Raw genomic sequence first — 15,385 nt, forward strand, 5'->3', positions numbered from 1 at the left:
CGATTCCACAAGAAACCATATTCAATGTTATGATTAGCATGTGTTACCAACATGCCTTCTTTGTTTTCTGTTCTCTCCTACGTCTCATTGTTTTGATTTATGGGTTTGACTATATATTTGATGCATATGAAGAGGAACAAACAAACAAAACATTTATAAAATATCAAAATTATGAATTGTCAACTATCTTCAAAAATTAAAATGGTACAATTTTTTCGTAATATAAATACAATTTTTTCGTAATATAAATTGTAGAGAGAGTTGCCTAATCAAATAGTACATGTTTTTTTTGTAATTGTAGGTAGTTGAATTTGATGGTATATAATATGATTAAATTAAATATTTATAATGATGTAACTTGCGATAGTTTTTTCGATAAAAATAGTCTTTATAGGACTTGAAACATATCATTTGAGAAGATACAATGTCGATATCGTGATACAATGTTGGTGTTAACTTTTGTTTTCGTCAACGTTGGTGTTAACTAAAATAGAGAAAAATATACAACTTGAATAAGATAAATCGTTCATTGGACCTCTTTTAGCAAGAGCTGGTAGATTGAAATCACGGTTTACATGTGCAAAAGAGGCTCTCTCGAACTTTGGTGCCCGTTAACTCATGAAGAACACGATTGCAATTGTGATTAACAATGCTTTAAAGGTGGGGAAAAAAAACCTAAGTATCTAACCTGCTCTTATTCTCTGAGATGTTGGATCATAAGATCTACCTAAAAGAAACATTCATATATATAAGCAATATTTTCATAAAAACTTTTATTGTATTAGTAAAGAAAATCCAAATCTTTAGGTATTACAATGATGGGATTATGATGATGATGAAACTATATTTGTTGAAACTCCCCTTGTTATTTGTGAATTGACTTCAAGGGAAGACCAACAAAAAATATTCTAAACAAACCCAAAAAAAAAAATTTGCCAAGATCAATCACAAATCACAAGAAATCGGAGAAAAAAACACATATTTATCGTGTATGTATGATAGTGTTTATAGCTTAATCGAAGAACTCCCATTTGAATCTTGGAGGGACCGGTTTAACCGGTTCAACCGCCTTAGCCGCCGATGTGGAGTCAAACATTTTCTCCCAATCATTAGTTACAACCGCCGGAGTACCTGATGAGGACGCGCCCGAGTCCCTCCTAGGCTCCTCCTCCTCTTCATCAACAAACGATAACAAATCGCGTTGCTGATAGTGCGTTTGCGTCTGCGGTTTGTGGCGGACCGACTTGTTAATGTCGACTTTTTTGGTCGAGTTTTTGACTTTTAAGACATCAAGTGTTTCAACGTACGTCTGAACTCTTTTCACCTTTGTAATAAAAATCCAAATCGAGTCAAAATCACATATTAAATGAAACCAATAAAAAATTAGAGATTAGTAGGTTAAAAACTTCGATTACCTGCATCTTCCTCTTTAGCTTCACATCTCCATCAGCAGTTATGGCGTCAAGTCTCAGCAATTGATTCATCAACATCTCAATCAGATTCACAAGACTCTTCTCTTCAACCTTCCCTCCTTTATTAATCACCGTCTCAAACGCCGACACCTGTCCGGCGAGCCTGTCGACTTCGAGACCAATGTCGGCGATTGATTTCATAGCTTTTTCAACGACGGCGTTTCTCCTCTTCTCGAGGAGACGTTTCTCCTGAGCCATCGGATCTTCTTTAAGAACAAGCTTTGACCGATCTTTAACTCCACATAGATCAAGAAACATCTTCGAGTCTCTCTCCTTGTCTTTGTACAGAATCTTCATGTCTTCGTGGTGAAGTCCGGTCTGACCGGACAACACCTTCTTCAACTCTCCTGCAACAACATCAAAACCAAACCAAACCAATCCAATTCAATTAAAAGAACACTAAACACCTTTTTGTCTGAATCTTGATTTTTTTGGTTTTACCGAAGCTAGATTGGGAGTTGATGTTGATCTCGTGGTAAACCGACAAGTATTTGACCCGGACGCGAATGACACGTGGCGCATCGGAGGTTTGATCCGTCCGCCTTTGCACAACCATTCCTCCAGGTCGGGACTCCCACTCATTGCCGCTAACTCCGCCGCCTCCGACGCTGAGGGACGGCGTCGTTCCTGTATTCATTTTCATCATCTCTTTTTTAATATTCTTTGCTTCTAACTCGTCTCTGACCGGACAGGGATCACCACATGTTATAAAAGAATCCAACTCAGAGAGAGAGAGAGAAAGAGTTGCAATGAATATGATTTCTGAACACGATCGATGGGGAAGAAGAAGAATAAAGAAACGTCTGAACAAAGGGAAGTAAATACATTTTTTTTCCCTTGCAAGTCTTTATTTTTTAAATAAAAATCAATAAATTCATATAAATAATAGAGTGACAGCTCATGGTATTGTTGTTATGTCTCATCATCAGTTATCACACAAATTATATAATATTTACATATGATTCCCGCATTTTTTTTTTGGAATTATTAATTTATGTATGTTCTGTATCAGTTTGGTTGTCTCTATTCCAAATACAGATAATCCATCCGCGTCAATGTCAACGGTAAAATATCAAAAGATACTGTTACCTAAAATAAAAATAAAAACTGTTTTTATCACCGTATTGGGGGGGCAAGTCCAATAATGTGAGTCATGTGACTAGTGTCATCTCTTATCTTTTGTGATAAGAAAACAAACTTTGTAGCGACAAATGGCAAGTTCCAATAACCAAACCATCTGTACTGTAGTGGTTACCAACAAGCACTGTAACAAGAGTCACTGCCACATGCGTTTCTTTGTCAGATTCAGAAACAACAGCTTACGGACAAAGACACTGACCCTAAAACAGTTGCTAAACAGGCCCAGCCCAATAATTTGCTTTCCATTTGTTACTTCCATGGCCCCCGTTATTGGGGCTCTTTTTTTTTGTTTTTTAACTACTTATTAGAACTCTTTACAGGGATAAAATTTTATACCGCGTCCCTTTTACATAAATTGTTTTACTGGTATATGGTTGTTAAATTAATAAAGAGTAAAAAATATATAACAGTATTAAGTATTAACTCATACTAATCTCTTTTTTTATTGAACACCTTATAATATATGTTTGTAACTATCACAATTTTATGGTTCGTCAGTTTCCAAATTTAGGAATAACTTTTGAGGGGGTGGGGGTGGGGGTGTTGAAAAATAAGCAGGAGTTTTGTTAATGTTTTTATGGGGTTTTTCCAAAAGGATAAATGATTCACAATGTTTTAAATTTTATTTATAAATCAATAATTTATTTAATATATACATATAAAAGTAACTCACACACCGTCACACGCTTTGTTATTTCCCCATCTTTTAGTTTATATCATGCAAAACCTATGAAGTAACTACACCAAGATCATAGAAAGAATCATTCCACTTCATGATCTAGTTATTCTCAAAGCTCATAACTATATATAAATATAGAATGAATCCACCCGTCTAAAATTATAAAACATAAGAAAACGAATACTTCTACAATATCTAAACAAAATGGAATTTCTCAAATCCTTTACAACTATTATCTTTGTAATGTTTCTGGCCATGAGCGCTCTAGAGACCGTACCTATGGTTCGATCTCAACAATGCCTAGACAATTTGAGCAATATGCAGGTGTGTGCGCCGCTGGTTCTGCCTGGTGCAGTCAATCCAGCCCCGAATTCAAATTGCTGCATCGCTCTCCAAGCAACTAACAAAGATTGTATATGTAACGCCCTTCGAGCAGCCACCACATTTACCACTACTTGCAACCTCCCCTCTTTAGATTGTGGTAAGACATGATCGATAAATTCCCTTTTTGTTAAAAAGATAAAAATATTTTTAGATTATTCTATTTAAACATAATTTGAACGAAATGATAGATTTGTAGTTATGGTCAATTAATTAGCCAGTGTGGTGTTTATCTTTACCTCCCCTCTTTAGATCGTGGTAAGACATGATCGATAAATTCCCTTTTTGTTAAAAAGATAAAAATATTTTTAGATTATTCTATTTAAACATAATTTGAACGAAATGATAGATTTGTAGTTATGGTCAATTAATTAGCCAGTGTGGTGTTTATCTTTACCTCCCCTCTTTAGATCGTGGTAAGACATGATCAATAAATTCCCTCTTTGTTAAAAAATAAAAGATTTTTAGATTATTCTATTTAAACATAATTTGAACGAAATGATAGATTTGTAATATGGTCAATTAATTAGTCAGTGTGGTGTTTATCTTTTGTCGTTAGATTTGTGTGGACTGAGTTTATGAACTGTGCAGGTATAACCATATGAGTGGTTTCAGCAACGGTCAGTTCCGAGGATTTGGGGAGTTTGGTCTGCAAAAGACAACGAGAATAAAATAAAAGTATTAAAATAACGAGAAAGTGTGTGTGTTTTTTTTTAATTTGGTCTGTTGTTCGGTTGGTTCAATAACCCATCTATTAATATCGTTTTCATATTTATTATGGTACTATTTTAAAATAATTGCATCATCATAGACTTGCTTTTATAATAGGCGTGGGTATTGTTACATAATGCAATCAAGGCAAAACTCAATTCAAATTCTAGTTTCAAATTTCAAACCTACAAGAGATTCATAAAGTAATCATAATTGACAAAACAAAGAATGATTAAATCAAATCTCTTTGGTTTGAGCCAAACCAGAGACTTGGTCTGGCGTGGACCGGAGCCTTTGACTTCAATTGACGCTTGGTCAACATATTTGCCTTATTATGACTCGTGTAACCAACGCGCATAAAATTCTGCGCGTGAAAGCTTAATCTATATATCGCATTACACGCTCGCTGTACTTTCTCCACTCCCACTTGTCTCTGCTTCTAACTCTTTAATACTTTTGTCCGAACAAATAACTCAACCGGAGAACAAATTTAGCAAAAAACCATCGGGTGATTTTCCGGTGATGAAGTAACTATGGGTTTCTTCGGTCGACTGTTCGGTAGTAAGAAGAAGCAGGAGAAGTCATCTCTGACAAATAACAACAGAAGAAAATGGAGCTTCACCGCCAGATCCTCAAATCCCGCGACGGCTTTATCGGCGTCGTCTTCTCATCCAAGCAAGAGACGCTCCGATGAAGGAATCTTGGACGCTAACCAGCATGCAATAGCCGTCGCAGCTGCCACCGCTGCTGTAGCTGAGGCGGCACTAGCAGCTGCTCATGCGGCGGCGGAGGTCGTGAGGCTTACCGGAAGAGGTAGTGGTAGAACCTCGTCGGTAAATCAAACTAATCGGAATAACCGCCGGTGGGGTCAGGAGTATGCAGCGGCGATAAAGATTCAATCAGCTTTCCGTGGCTACTTGGTTAGTTTAACTTTCCCTTAATTAATAATCTTAAAATTAAATTCGAAACTTTTAATTTTAATTGAGTGTGGAATAGCTGTATGATATTGATATAAATAATTACTGAAAATCATAAAGGATAATCTCAATTTGTATTTTTGTAAATGGTCCCGGATATGTACTTTGAAAAAAGACAAAATGTATATGAAACTTGTTAGAAGCAGATACGATTCTCTACCGACACTAATGTTATCTAGTACGACGCGTAGTTTAAAGACACTCTAATCTATTGCTTCAAAAACGTATTAGGTGTGTAACCATCTAGAAGAAATGAAAGTAGTTGGGGAACTAAAAAGTAGATTTAATATTCCTTTGTAGTTTTGAGTTAGGTGTGTAGATTGTGTATGTAACAAAAACGTTATTTATTTTATTTTATTTTATTTTAGGCGAGGAGGGCGCTGAGAGCATTGAAAGCGTTAGTGAAGCTCCAAGCGTTAGTTAAAGGGCATATAGTGAGGAAACAAACGGCTGATATGCTGCGTCGGATGCAAACGCTGGTTAGGCTCCAAGCTCGAGCTCGAGCATCGCGTTCTTCCCACGTTTCAGAGTCACTCTCAGAGGCTGAATACATCAAGCTCATTGCAATGGACCATCACCATAACCATCGTTCTCAGATGGGTTCGAGCCGTTGGAACGCACCGTTGTACAATGAAGACAATGACAAGATCCTAGAAGTCGACACTTGGAAGCCTCACTTCCCTTCTTATCATAAGGAGTCACCAAGGAAAAGAGGATCGCTTGTGGTACCGACAAGTGTGGAGAACAGTCCACAAGTAAGGTCTAGACCAGGAAGCAGCAGCGGTGGCGGTTCAAGGAGAAGAACGCCGTTTACGCCAACGAGAAGCGAGTACGAGTACTACTCTGGGTATCACCCTAACTACATGGCTAACACTGAGTCATACAGAGCAAAAGTCCGGTCACAAAGTGCACCTAGACAGAGGCTTCGAGAGTTCTCTTCAGAGAGTGGCTACAAAAGGTCAGTTCAGGGGCAGTATTACTACTACACAGCGGCTGCTGAGCGATCGTTTGATCAGCGTTCGGATTATGGAGGGGTTTATTTCTGATCAGTTAGGTCGAAACCAAAGTGAGTTCTTCATTTCCCAATGCTGATCCTGTTTTGTTTTAATATAGTTGAAAAGATTATAAGAAAAACTGAGTGGAATGTGTGTAAAGTAGATTTTGAGATACAAGTGTAGACAGTGATCAATCACTGTTGTGTATTTTCTTTTGACTAGATCCTACGGTACAGATCTCGTACCAACAGGGGTCCACATTTGTCTGATTAAAAAAAATACTTCAATAATTTGCAGTGATGTCAAGTCACAACTTAAGCGTTATGAGTTGACTGATATAAACAATTTATTTTTCCCGGTAAAAGAAAGAATAGTCACACAAACACACACAACCTCCTGAATAGCATCAAACGCTATCACAACTCCATCGTGAAGTGGGTATACAGCTCAGGTAACGACACCAGTGGCAGTGATCATTCCCATCTTCTCCTTTGAATAGCAGCACCAGTGCCACCACGAACCTGCCAAAAAATTCCCCAAAAGACATTCGCATAATTACGTTACATTAGAGGGATTTAACATTGAAATGACCAAGTGATCGATTAAGCTGTACCCGGCGATCAATAGAGCTAGAGACAGGAGCCACAGTATGTACTGGTAAGGCTTGTACTTGGATGTGAGACGTCTGCCTTGTGGCATATGCTGTCTTTCTAACCACTTGATCTGGGGACGAGCCATGAGAAGGAAACCGAGGAAAAAACCAGTTAAGAATCCACCGACATGAGCAAAGTTATCAACGTAAGGTAGACTCCCAATGCCCAGGTTTATCACAATGACAAACAAAAGCGTCAAGAATGCCGCAATCTAACTTGTCCACCACACACAAAAGAAACAAAAAAAAAAGGTCTCACTATACCTAGAGGGTCAAGAAGTATCAGTTTATAGAGAGCTCTTATGATTGAGAGATAAACCTTGTTAGAGTATATGGTCCAGTTGGTGAGAAGTTCAGAAAGCATAGAGCCAAGAAGGCCAAAAAGGGCACCAGAAGCTCCAACAGAGATATCGTTTCTGATAAACAACGAAGACAGTATGCTTCCTCCCATTCCTGACATTATGTATATGACCCCAATCCTAACTGGAAAGACAGAACCCCAAAAGTTCCAAGACCTGTAATTAAACTCGGAGAATCGGCTCCTTTGACCAAAACTTGCTCTAGTTAAATGGGTTGTTGACAAAAAAATAAAATAACAAAGCATACCGAAACCAAACTGCTGCTCAAGGCGAGTACCCATGAATACAATGCTTAGCATATTAATAGCAAGATGAATAACACCGGCATGTAACCATATACATGTAAGGAGACGCCAAGCTTGATGCTTCTCCACAACTCTGTACCAGTCAAGTGATCCTAACTTCTCCAATCTATTATTAAAATCATAAACACAATTCAAATGATTCGGTAATATATAGTAAGTGAGGATGGATGGAACGTATACGTTAGAGAAGATGGGCCGAAGAGAGGATTGTCCCGGAGATGCTCGAAGGAGAATCTCCCGAGGAACCTGGCGACACAGTGCTTAGAATGCTGAGGGCAGTTGTTGACGGACATAGTAGCGAAGAAGACTATCACGTTAGCCACAACGAACATCGGAATCAGCCACGACGTCCACTGCGGCGACAACTCGTCGTCGTCGCCAAATTCAGCGTACACCAACGGTGGTACCACCGGCCTAGGCGATGGTCCTAATCCGTCTTGCTCACCGCCTCTGCTTCCGATCCCTTGATGATGCTTCGCCGGCATTTGGTTCTCCATATCATCTACTACACTCATTACTGATCTCTCCCTAGTTGTGTTTGAGGTTTTGCTAATATAAAGCGGTAAGAAATAGTTTTTAAAACGACATTTGAGAGTCGGCGAGAAAGTGGGCTTATATTAATCAGTTACGCGTGTAGCATGCTGTGTAACATAAGTTTTAAGCTAGATCAGGCTGTAATAAAACGTGGGTTGATTGGGACAAGTGAAGTGAAAGTGGACGTCAACGAAGCATAATGGGAAAGTCATGTTATGTTTCAGCCTGCATCTTCCTTGCCTTTCGTTTTGAAATAATATGAAATATTTCTAGTTGATGCTTATTTTGTTTATATATGTTGCCTTTTATTCATGGGTTATTTCTTAGGAGAATATATCTGCATAGTAACGTACTGACTACTGCGAAAAGGTCCACATCAGGCTACACAAAGAAGTCACAACTACAATCGTTGAAACTTTTTTTTTTTCGTTGAAACTTGTTCGATCAGCAATTTTGTTAGATCCATACGGTACAGATCTCGTACCAACAGGACACGTCAATGGATAGGAGTCAACATTTGTCTGATAAATAACTTCAATTATTCATAGTGATGTCAAGTCACGACGTGGGAATCACAACTTAAGAGCTATGAGTTGATTGATATATATAACCTTTTTTCTACTAAACAAATTATTTTTTCTTCACGTTTTCTCGGTAAAAGATAGTCACACACACACAAGCAATCAAACAATCTCCTGAACTACTAGCAAAGGAGATAATAAAAGTACCTATATAATGTATACATGCATTTACAAAGGTAAAACACATGTTGCTTTCATATCAGACGTCATCACAACTCCATCTTGAGGTGGGAATACAACGCAGGTAGCGACACCAGCGGCAGTGATCATTCCCGTCTTCTCCTTTGAATAGCAACACCAGAGCCATCACGAACCTGCAAAAAAAAAAAAAAAAAAAAAACCACAAAACATTCGAATAACTTTGCTAAATGAGGGGAGACTTAACAATGGGGGAATGCAAACTGTACCCGAGGACCAATAGAGCCAGAGACAAGAGCCACAATAGGTATTGGTAAGGCTTGTATTTGGAAGTCAGACGTCTGCCTTGTGGCATATTCTCTCTTGCTAACCACTTGAACTGTGGACGAGCCAGGAGCACAAACCCAAGGAGAAACCCCGTTAGAAACCCACCAACGTGAGCAAAGTTATCAACGTGAGGTAGGATCCCAATGGCCAGGTTTATCGCAATGACAAACAAAAGCGTCAACAGTGCCGCAATCTTACTTGTCCACACACAAAAGAAACAAAAAAAAGTGTCATTAACACAAAATCACAAAGTCTAGAGGCACATGTAGTACTGAGAGATAAACCTTGTTAGAGTAGATAGTCCAGTTGGTGAGAAGTTCAGAAAGCATTGAGCCAAGAAGTCCAAAAAGAGCGCCAGAAGCTCCAACAGAGATACTGTTTCTGACAAAGAGAGAAGACAATATGCTTCCTCCAATTCCTGATAATAGGTATATAACTCCAATCCTAACTGCAAAGACACAACCCCAATATTTCAAGATTTGTTTGATACCATCAATAAAATTACAGAACTTGATAAAAAAAATTACGGGTATTTTACACGTATTTTAATTATAAACTCGAACCGACCCAGATCCAAGAAGAACCAATAACCGAAAATTTATAAGTACCTATTGAGTCTAAATGTATAGGACCCGAAGAAGATCCGAAGGCCTAGGCCTAAGATTGATGACTACACTTGACAATAAACTTGCGTTAAAGTAATCAAAGGATAGCATACCGAAACCGAATTGCTGCTCAAGGCGTACACCGATGAACACAAGGCTTAGCATATTAGCAGCAAGATGAATGACACCGGCGTGTAACCATATACACGTCAAGAGACGCCAACCTTGATGCTTCTCCACAACTCTGTCCCACTCGAGTGATCCCAACTTCTCCAACCTAACCAAAAACCACAAACACAATTCAAATCTCAAAATCCGATTTAGAATCAACCAAAAACGAGAGAGTCTCTACGTGCGAGAAGAGGGGCCGAAGAGAGGATTGCCACGGAGAGGCTCGAAGGAGAGCCTCCCGAGGAACTCGGCGACGCAGCGGCGGTTAGGACCGTGAGAATGCGCGGGGCAGTTGTTGACGAACATCGTGACGACGAAGACTGCCACGTTGGCGACGACGAACATCGGAACAAGCCACGACGTCCACTGCGGCGAAGCGTCGCCGCCTAAATCAGAATACACCAGCGGCGGGGGACCGAATCCGGTCCGGTCGCCGCCTTTGCTTCCGATCCCTCGGTGATGATGCTTCGCCGACATTCGGTTCTCCAGATCATCATCTCCAATGGCCATCACTCCTCTCTCTCTCTCTCTCTCTGTAATTTAATTATTGTTTTATTTTGTGATCGAAGGCGCGGTAAAGAAAACTTATTTGAGAGAGTCGGTGAGAAAGTGGGTTCCTATTAACCAATCATATGATTACACGTGTAAACTTATTTGTTCACGGAATTAAATTAGATTAGGTTGTAAGGAAAAGCCACGTGGAGCGAGTGGGGCGAGTGAAAGTGGAGATTGAGGGGTAAAATAGGAAAGTCAGGTTGAGTTTCAGTTTCGTCTTCCTTTGTCTTTCTTTCTTTTGTCTCATACGGACAAAAAAAACTAGAGAGAGAGATCGCGTGCTGTTTGAGTATCACATCTAATCCAAGGAGGATTCTTTACTATCTCTCTCTGCAGCTTTTCCACGACGGTTGACCTAATTCATCGTCACACCCAATTGAATTAGAGAGCGACAGAGAGAAGAGAGTTAGGTAAGATGGGAAACTCGTTTGGTTGTTCAGCGTCGGGAGAGAGATTGGTATCAGCGGCGAGAGATGGTGATTACGTGGAAGCGAAGATGCTGCTCGATTGCAATCCTTGCCTCGCCAAGTACTCTACCTTCGGCGGTCTCAATTCTCCGTTGCATTTCGCCGCCGCTAAAGGCCACAACGAGGTCTCCTTTTCCTTTTCCTTTTCCTTAACAATTCTAATTAACTGTTTCACAATTTACGATCTTTTTTGTTTATCTTTTGTCTATGGTTAGATCGTGGGGTTGTTGCTTGAGAAAGGAGCTGATGTGAACTCCAGAAACTATTGCGGCCAGGTATGTGTATTATTAATTTAGCTCTGTATGCAAGGATCCGAATTTAATTTGGGGATGTGTATTATTATTAGTAGTAACTTGTTAAATCTTTTGGTTAAGTTTGAGCTAAATAGAGTAATAAAAAACATTTCGACTTCGTTTTGTGTTAAATGAATCTTGTTTCAGACGGCACTGATGCAAGCTTGTAGATACGGACACTGGGAAGTTGTGCAAACTCTTCTTCTCTTTCGTTGCAATGTGAGTTTTGTCTCTCTCAATCATCACTACTTGAACCCAGAAACTAGTTTAAGTTTAATTGTTGTTTTAAAGTAAAAATTTTGTTTCGAAATAAGCCTAGTATATTATCTAATTTATTTTTCTATTGGTTAGAAATATTGTTAGTTGGATATGTAATAATGTTTTTATTTTGGAAATATGCAAAATTAAATGTTACAATTAAAATGAAACGGAGGGAGTATCTTTTTCTTATTCTTTCTCTTTTTAACATGTTGTCTTTTGTGTTTGTCAAGGTTACAAGAGCTGATTATTTAGCTGGAAGAACAGCGCTTCATTTCGCTGCTGTGAACGGTCACGCCAGGTGTATTAGACTGGTTTTGGCTGACTTTGTACCTAGCGAGCAACTAAACCCTCTTCCTGAGTCTGGTGTGGTGGTCACACCTAGGAAAAAATCCGAACAAAGGTTCTTTTTTTTTTTGGAAAAAAAAAACATCTTCTGTTCTGTGTGTTGTAAGGGTTTGATTGAGTTCTGACCAGATTTGTCGTCTGCCGCAGTGCGTTGTCTAAATTTGTGAATAAGGCGGCTGACGGTGGAATCACAGCTCTTCACATGGCTGCCTTAAACGGATTGTTTGACTGCGTGCAGCTTTTGCTTGATCTTGAAGCTAATGTCTCCGCTGTGACTTTTCATTATGGAACATCGATGGATATGATTGGTATCAGCATGTCTCTCTATCCACCACTCCCCCAAGACTACCTAAACATTATTTTTAAATTCTTCTCTCAAGATGATGATGATCTTGTGGTCTTATTACTTATATCGTTTTTCAGGAGCAGGAAGCACTCCTTTGCACTATGCCGCTTGTGGTGGGAATCTTAAATGTTGTCAGGTAAGAAACACCACTACCAAGTCTATTATTTTCTTTCCTCTGTTGTTGGATACAAACATTTGTGAGAATCTCCCTTCTTCTGTGTTAGATTCTCCTTGCAAGAGGTGCAAGAAAGATGACATTGAACTGCAATGGGTAATGTTATTCCTCCTCTACAGTCTCTTTAAACACACAGAATGTAAAACTTTCGTTTTTCAATAAAATGTTTTGTAGGTGGCTACCAATTGACATAGCAAGGATGTGGAGTCGTCATTGGTTAGAACCTTTGCTTTCACCAAACTCTGATGTCATCATTCCACTCTTCCCTCGTTCCAGCTACTTATTATTGCCTCTTCTTAGTATACTCAACATCGCAAGGTAAAACACCAAACCTTCATCAGACTTTTATAACCCCAAAGAGTATGGCCTCCTAACCATTCCCTTGCAGAGAGTTTGGGTTGCAGTCAACAAGCATCTCAGATGAAGTTGATATCTGCGCGGTTTGCCTGGAGAGAACATGCACTGTTGCTGCTGAAGGTTGTGAGCATCAGCTATGTGTGAGATGCGCGTTATATCTTTGCTCATCGAGCAATGTTCCCTCGGTGACAGTTGATCCTCCCGGTTCGATTCCTTGTCCTCTTTGCAGACACGGAATAGTATCTTTCAAACGGCTCCCAAGCTCATTAACCAAAGAACTTAAGTTACCTATGTCGCTTGGCTTCTGCGCGCCGTGTATGCTCCACACGGGAGACGCAAGAGATCAGTCCTCACCGACAACAGAACAGCAGCAGCGTAGTAGCAAGTCTCGAGCAGCCTCGGTTTCGTCTGATATGTTCTGTCCGGTGACGTGTAGTCCATTCCCTTCAGTCAACATTCCTATGTGCACGTGCAGCGATGGAACGTGTCCAGACTTCGAGACGCATGGAGCAGAGAGAGATAGTGAAGAACACGACGAGTCTTCTCCTCCTCCTAGGGTGGCGACTGAGCAGGAGAAGGTGGATGAAGGGCAGAGACTTGGGAAGACAACAACTTGCTCGAGTATGTTTTGGGGAAGAAGAAGCTGTAGCAGAGAGAACCAATGCAACTCAGAGATCAATGCCTGATCACAAACATTTCTATGTACAGCGAGTGAGAAAGAGAGGATTGATGTATTATTTGTTTCTTTTTAATTGAGGTGAGCCATACAGTCTTTCTTGTATTTGTTTCTACTTTTGAGAGGGTTCAGATATAAATTATGGTGGAAGATTTGTAATTATCATCATAGTGATGGGGTCATTTGCAAAATGTTTGTACTTGCTTATTGTAATGGATCTCTTGTTTGTAGCATGTGTTGAAGCATTCAGACCTCAGTAGAAGTCAGAACAAATCTAAAGTAATAATTATTTCAAAAGATAATATCTCTCCTCTTCTCTATAGCTCTTCTGGTTCTAATGAGAAAATCTGACAACACAAGTACATGTCATTTTCTTCCGCAGCTTTGCTATTAATACTGTATTGGAATTTAATTATTTAGTGGATTGAAAAGAAAAAGAAGAAGAATCAAATGAAGTTTTTTTTTTTTTTGTAACATGAATCAAATGAAGTTATCAGTCAATTAATTGGACTCAAAGTGGTTTGGTTCAGATACGCCAATTCCGAAAAACATTCCCATTTTCGGCTTTGCTACACCCAATAACCTTTCATGTGCCTAGCTCGTCTGCATCAGTTAAAAATATCAATTCTTGTAAGTTTTTATCATGGCATGGAGCCCATCTATTGTATTAGCAGCTGTTTATTCCTGACCATATGATTATGACCTGTGTAAGTTTGTAACTGTAATTTATCACATTCATAATCTGTACAAAACATCATTTATTTCAAGGTTGACGTTAATCATCAAGACAACAGTTCTATAGTATGTTTTTTAGTTCCAAAATGCTAAATAACTTCTAAAATCACCTTTAAGTTTTAGGTTTGTTAAAGGTTCCTACACATTTACTATGCAGATGGCTAAATCAAGTACTCTTTTAATTTTTTTTTTTAAATATAATACTTGTGTTATATTGCAAGGTAGAAATGGATATGATATGTGTTTAGAAGATGGAAACAGATCCCTAAGACCATCCTTAAGGGTAAAGCTTGTAACATTCCCAAAAAGGAAAGAAGTCATGTGGGGGAACTCTGTTCTTCTACCCTTTCTATAATTTGTTTGGAACTTATATAGGGAACCAGACCCATGTCCTAGTTTTTTTAAATTTTTTTTGTTAATTAACCCCTTCTTCACTGTTATTTACCTTCAAAGATCCGAAACAAAACTTATTTTAAAAATAATTTAAAAACCTGCAAAATAAGTGGGTTTATTTTGACTGTTATATGTTGACTGAACCGTTTTGTTTTGTTTTCTAACAAAAGTAACCGAAAGACCAAAAGTGCAATTTTTTCAAATTATTAACTCATTGCAACAATTCCCAAAGTGTTATGAAAAGAACTATGATTTTATAGTATCGCAGTAATTTAAATAAGGGCAAAATTTATACCCGTAGGAGAAGATAATACAGATATAGAGAGAGAGTGTTTCTTATTAAAGGGAAGAGAAGAGTTTTAGTGTGTTTACAAACGAACGCAAACGTTCGTATATATAGAAGGAAATTTACTGTGCAAATAGTGCAGCGGGCCCCACATCTTTTATAATTTCAAACATTACGGCTCCTTCTGTTTTTGTTGACTTTCGTAACACTCCCCCTTGGGGGCCGGTGTCACTATCCGCTCTCGCTTAACGTCTTTGTTGCCTCGTTAAAAACCTTTCCAGGAAAACCCAATGGGAAAAACCATAGTAAGGTAAAAAGAGTACAACTACGTAAGCTCCCCCTCGAATGAACAGTCATAGATCCTTCTGATGGCGCATCCCAATGTTATGGATGTGTTTTCTGAATACCGAGGTAGGGAGTGATTTTGTGAAGAGGTCGGCTGCATTGTCGCATGATCGAACATATCTTA

At 39.0% G+C, this 15,385-nt stretch overlaps 6 protein-coding genes across 7 annotated transcripts; 3 read left to right on the top strand and 3 right to left on the bottom strand.

Annotated features, from left to right (window-relative positions):
- Positions 1-745: 745 nt before the first annotated feature.
- On the bottom strand, positions 746-2,310 carry LOC106312914 (BAG family molecular chaperone regulator 3). The gene is made up of 3 exons (XM_013750606.1): positions 1,914-2,310; positions 1,416-1,819; positions 746-1,324 (listed from the first exon to the last, which is right to left on the bottom strand). The coding sequence occupies exons 1-3, from the start codon at positions 2,116-2,118 to the stop codon at positions 1,013-1,015; spliced, it is 921 nt and encodes a 306-aa protein (XP_013606060.1). The 5' UTR covers positions 2,119-2,310; the 3' UTR covers positions 746-1,012.
- Positions 2,311-3,440: 1,130 nt separating this feature from the next.
- Positions 3,441-4,484, top strand: LOC106319239 (tapetum-specific protein A9). Its single transcript, XM_013757516.1, has 2 exons — positions 3,441-3,772; positions 4,264-4,484. Exons 1-2 carry the CDS (start codon positions 3,496-3,498, stop codon positions 4,275-4,277), a joined length of 291 nt encoding a protein of 96 aa, XP_013612970.1. The 5' UTR covers positions 3,441-3,495; the 3' UTR covers positions 4,278-4,484.
- Positions 4,485-4,780: 296 nt separating this feature from the next.
- LOC106319237 (protein IQ-DOMAIN 14) lies at positions 4,781-6,673 on the top strand. The gene is made up of 2 exons (XM_013757512.1): positions 4,781-5,303; positions 5,729-6,673. Exons 1-2 carry the CDS (start codon positions 4,917-4,919, stop codon positions 6,404-6,406), a joined length of 1,065 nt encoding a protein of 354 aa, XP_013612966.1. The 5' UTR covers positions 4,781-4,916; the 3' UTR covers positions 6,407-6,673.
- Positions 6,559-8,186, bottom strand: LOC106319238 (RHOMBOID-like protein 3). 2 transcript variants are annotated; one of them, XM_013757515.1, is made up of 5 exons: positions 7,852-8,186; positions 7,614-7,777; positions 7,327-7,490; positions 6,969-7,078; positions 6,559-6,876 (listed from the first exon to the last, which is right to left on the bottom strand). In XM_013757515.1, exons 1-5 carry the CDS (start codon positions 8,184-8,186, stop codon positions 6,762-6,764), a joined length of 888 nt encoding a protein of 295 aa, XP_013612969.1. In that variant the 3' UTR covers positions 6,559-6,761. The 2 variants fall into 2 exon arrangements, with proteins under 2 accessions (XP_013612969.1, XP_013612967.1); XM_013757513.1 differs by having other exon boundaries at positions 6,969-7,219.
- Positions 8,187-8,817: 631 nt separating this feature from the next.
- Positions 8,818-10,574, bottom strand: LOC106315531 (RHOMBOID-like protein 3). Its single transcript, XM_013753284.1, has 5 exons — positions 10,209-10,574; positions 9,970-10,133; positions 9,536-9,699; positions 9,194-9,444; positions 8,818-9,100 (listed from the first exon to the last, which is right to left on the bottom strand). The coding sequence occupies exons 1-5, from the start codon at positions 10,535-10,537 to the stop codon at positions 8,986-8,988; spliced, it is 1,023 nt and encodes a 340-aa protein (XP_013608738.1). The 5' UTR covers positions 10,538-10,574; the 3' UTR covers positions 8,818-8,985.
- A 245-nt stretch (positions 10,575-10,819) lies between these two features.
- On the top strand, positions 10,820-13,753 carry LOC106319515 (E3 ubiquitin-protein ligase XBAT33). Its single transcript, XM_013757864.1, has 9 exons — positions 10,820-11,174; positions 11,265-11,324; positions 11,490-11,561; positions 11,834-12,003; positions 12,096-12,256; positions 12,372-12,430; positions 12,519-12,565; positions 12,644-12,787; positions 12,858-13,753. Exons 1-9 carry the CDS (start codon positions 10,998-11,000, stop codon positions 13,510-13,512), a joined length of 1,545 nt encoding a protein of 514 aa, XP_013613318.1. The 5' UTR covers positions 10,820-10,997; the 3' UTR covers positions 13,513-13,753.
- Positions 13,754-15,385: the final 1,632 nt, after the last annotated feature.

This window comes from Brassica oleracea, chromosome C9 (assembly GCF_000695525.1).
Source record: "Brassica oleracea var. oleracea cultivar TO1000 chromosome C9, BOL, whole genome shotgun sequence".
NCBI classification, from domain to species: domain Eukaryota; kingdom Viridiplantae; phylum Streptophyta; class Magnoliopsida; order Brassicales; family Brassicaceae; genus Brassica; species Brassica oleracea.

What these genes read in the sequence shown, in the direction of transcription:
- LOC106312914 (XM_013750606.1), bottom strand. Translation starts at nt 2,118, where the DNA reads ATGATGAAAATGAATACAGGAACGACGCCGTCCCTCAGCGTCGGAGGC. An exon ending in CAACTCCCAATCTAGCTTCG is followed by an intron (nt 1,820 to 1,913) that starts GTAAAACCAAAA and finishes ATGTTGTTGCAG; the next exon opens with GAGAGTTGAAGAAGGTGTTG. An exon ending in AGCTAAAGAGGAAGATGCAG is followed by an intron (nt 1,325 to 1,415) that starts GTAATCGAAGTT and finishes TTTATTACAAAG; the next exon opens with GTGAAAAGAGTTCAGACGTA.
- LOC106319239 (XM_013757516.1), top strand. Translation starts at nt 3,496, where the DNA reads ATGGAATTTCTCAAATCCTTTACAACTATTATCTTTGTAATGTTTCTG.
- LOC106319237 (XM_013757512.1), top strand. Translation starts at nt 4,917, where the DNA reads ATGGGTTTCTTCGGTCGACTGTTCGGTAGTAAGAAGAAGCAGGAGAAG. An exon ending in CAGCTTTCCGTGGCTACTTG is followed by an intron (nt 5,304 to 5,728) that starts GTTAGTTTAACT and finishes ATTTTATTTTAG; the next exon opens with GCGAGGAGGGCGCTGAGAGC.
- LOC106319238 (XM_013757513.1), bottom strand. Translation starts at nt 8,186, where the DNA reads ATGAGTGTAGTAGATGATATGGAGAACCAAATGCCGGCGAAGCATCAT. An exon ending in TTCGGCCCATCTTCTCTAAC is followed by an intron (nt 7,778 to 7,851) that starts GTATACGTTCCA and finishes TTTTAATAATAG; the next exon opens with ATTGGAGAAGTTAGGATCAC. An exon ending in GGACCATATACTCTAACAAG is followed by an intron (nt 7,220 to 7,326) that starts GTTTATCTCTCA and finishes TGGACAAGTTAG; the next exon opens with ATTGCGGCATTCTTGACGCT.
- LOC106315531 (XM_013753284.1), bottom strand. Translation starts at nt 10,537, where the DNA reads ATGGCCATTGGAGATGATGATCTGGAGAACCGAATGTCGGCGAAGCAT. An exon ending in GGACTATCTACTCTAACAAG is followed by an intron (nt 9,445 to 9,535) that starts GTTTATCTCTCA and finishes TGGACAAGTAAG; the next exon opens with ATTGCGGCACTGTTGACGCT. An exon ending in CTGGCTCTATTGGTCCTCGG is followed by an intron (nt 9,101 to 9,193) that starts GTACAGTTTGCA and finishes TTTTTTTTGCAG; the next exon opens with GTTCGTGATGGCTCTGGTGT.
- LOC106319515 (XM_013757864.1), top strand. Translation starts at nt 10,998, where the DNA reads ATGGGAAACTCGTTTGGTTGTTCAGCGTCGGGAGAGAGATTGGTATCA. An exon ending in CCGCTAAAGGCCACAACGAG is followed by an intron (nt 11,175 to 11,264) that starts GTCTCCTTTTCC and finishes GTCTATGGTTAG; the next exon opens with ATCGTGGGGTTGTTGCTTGA. An exon ending in AACATCGATGGATATGATTG is followed by an intron (nt 12,257 to 12,371) that starts GTATCAGCATGT and finishes ATCGTTTTTCAG; the next exon opens with GAGCAGGAAGCACTCCTTTG.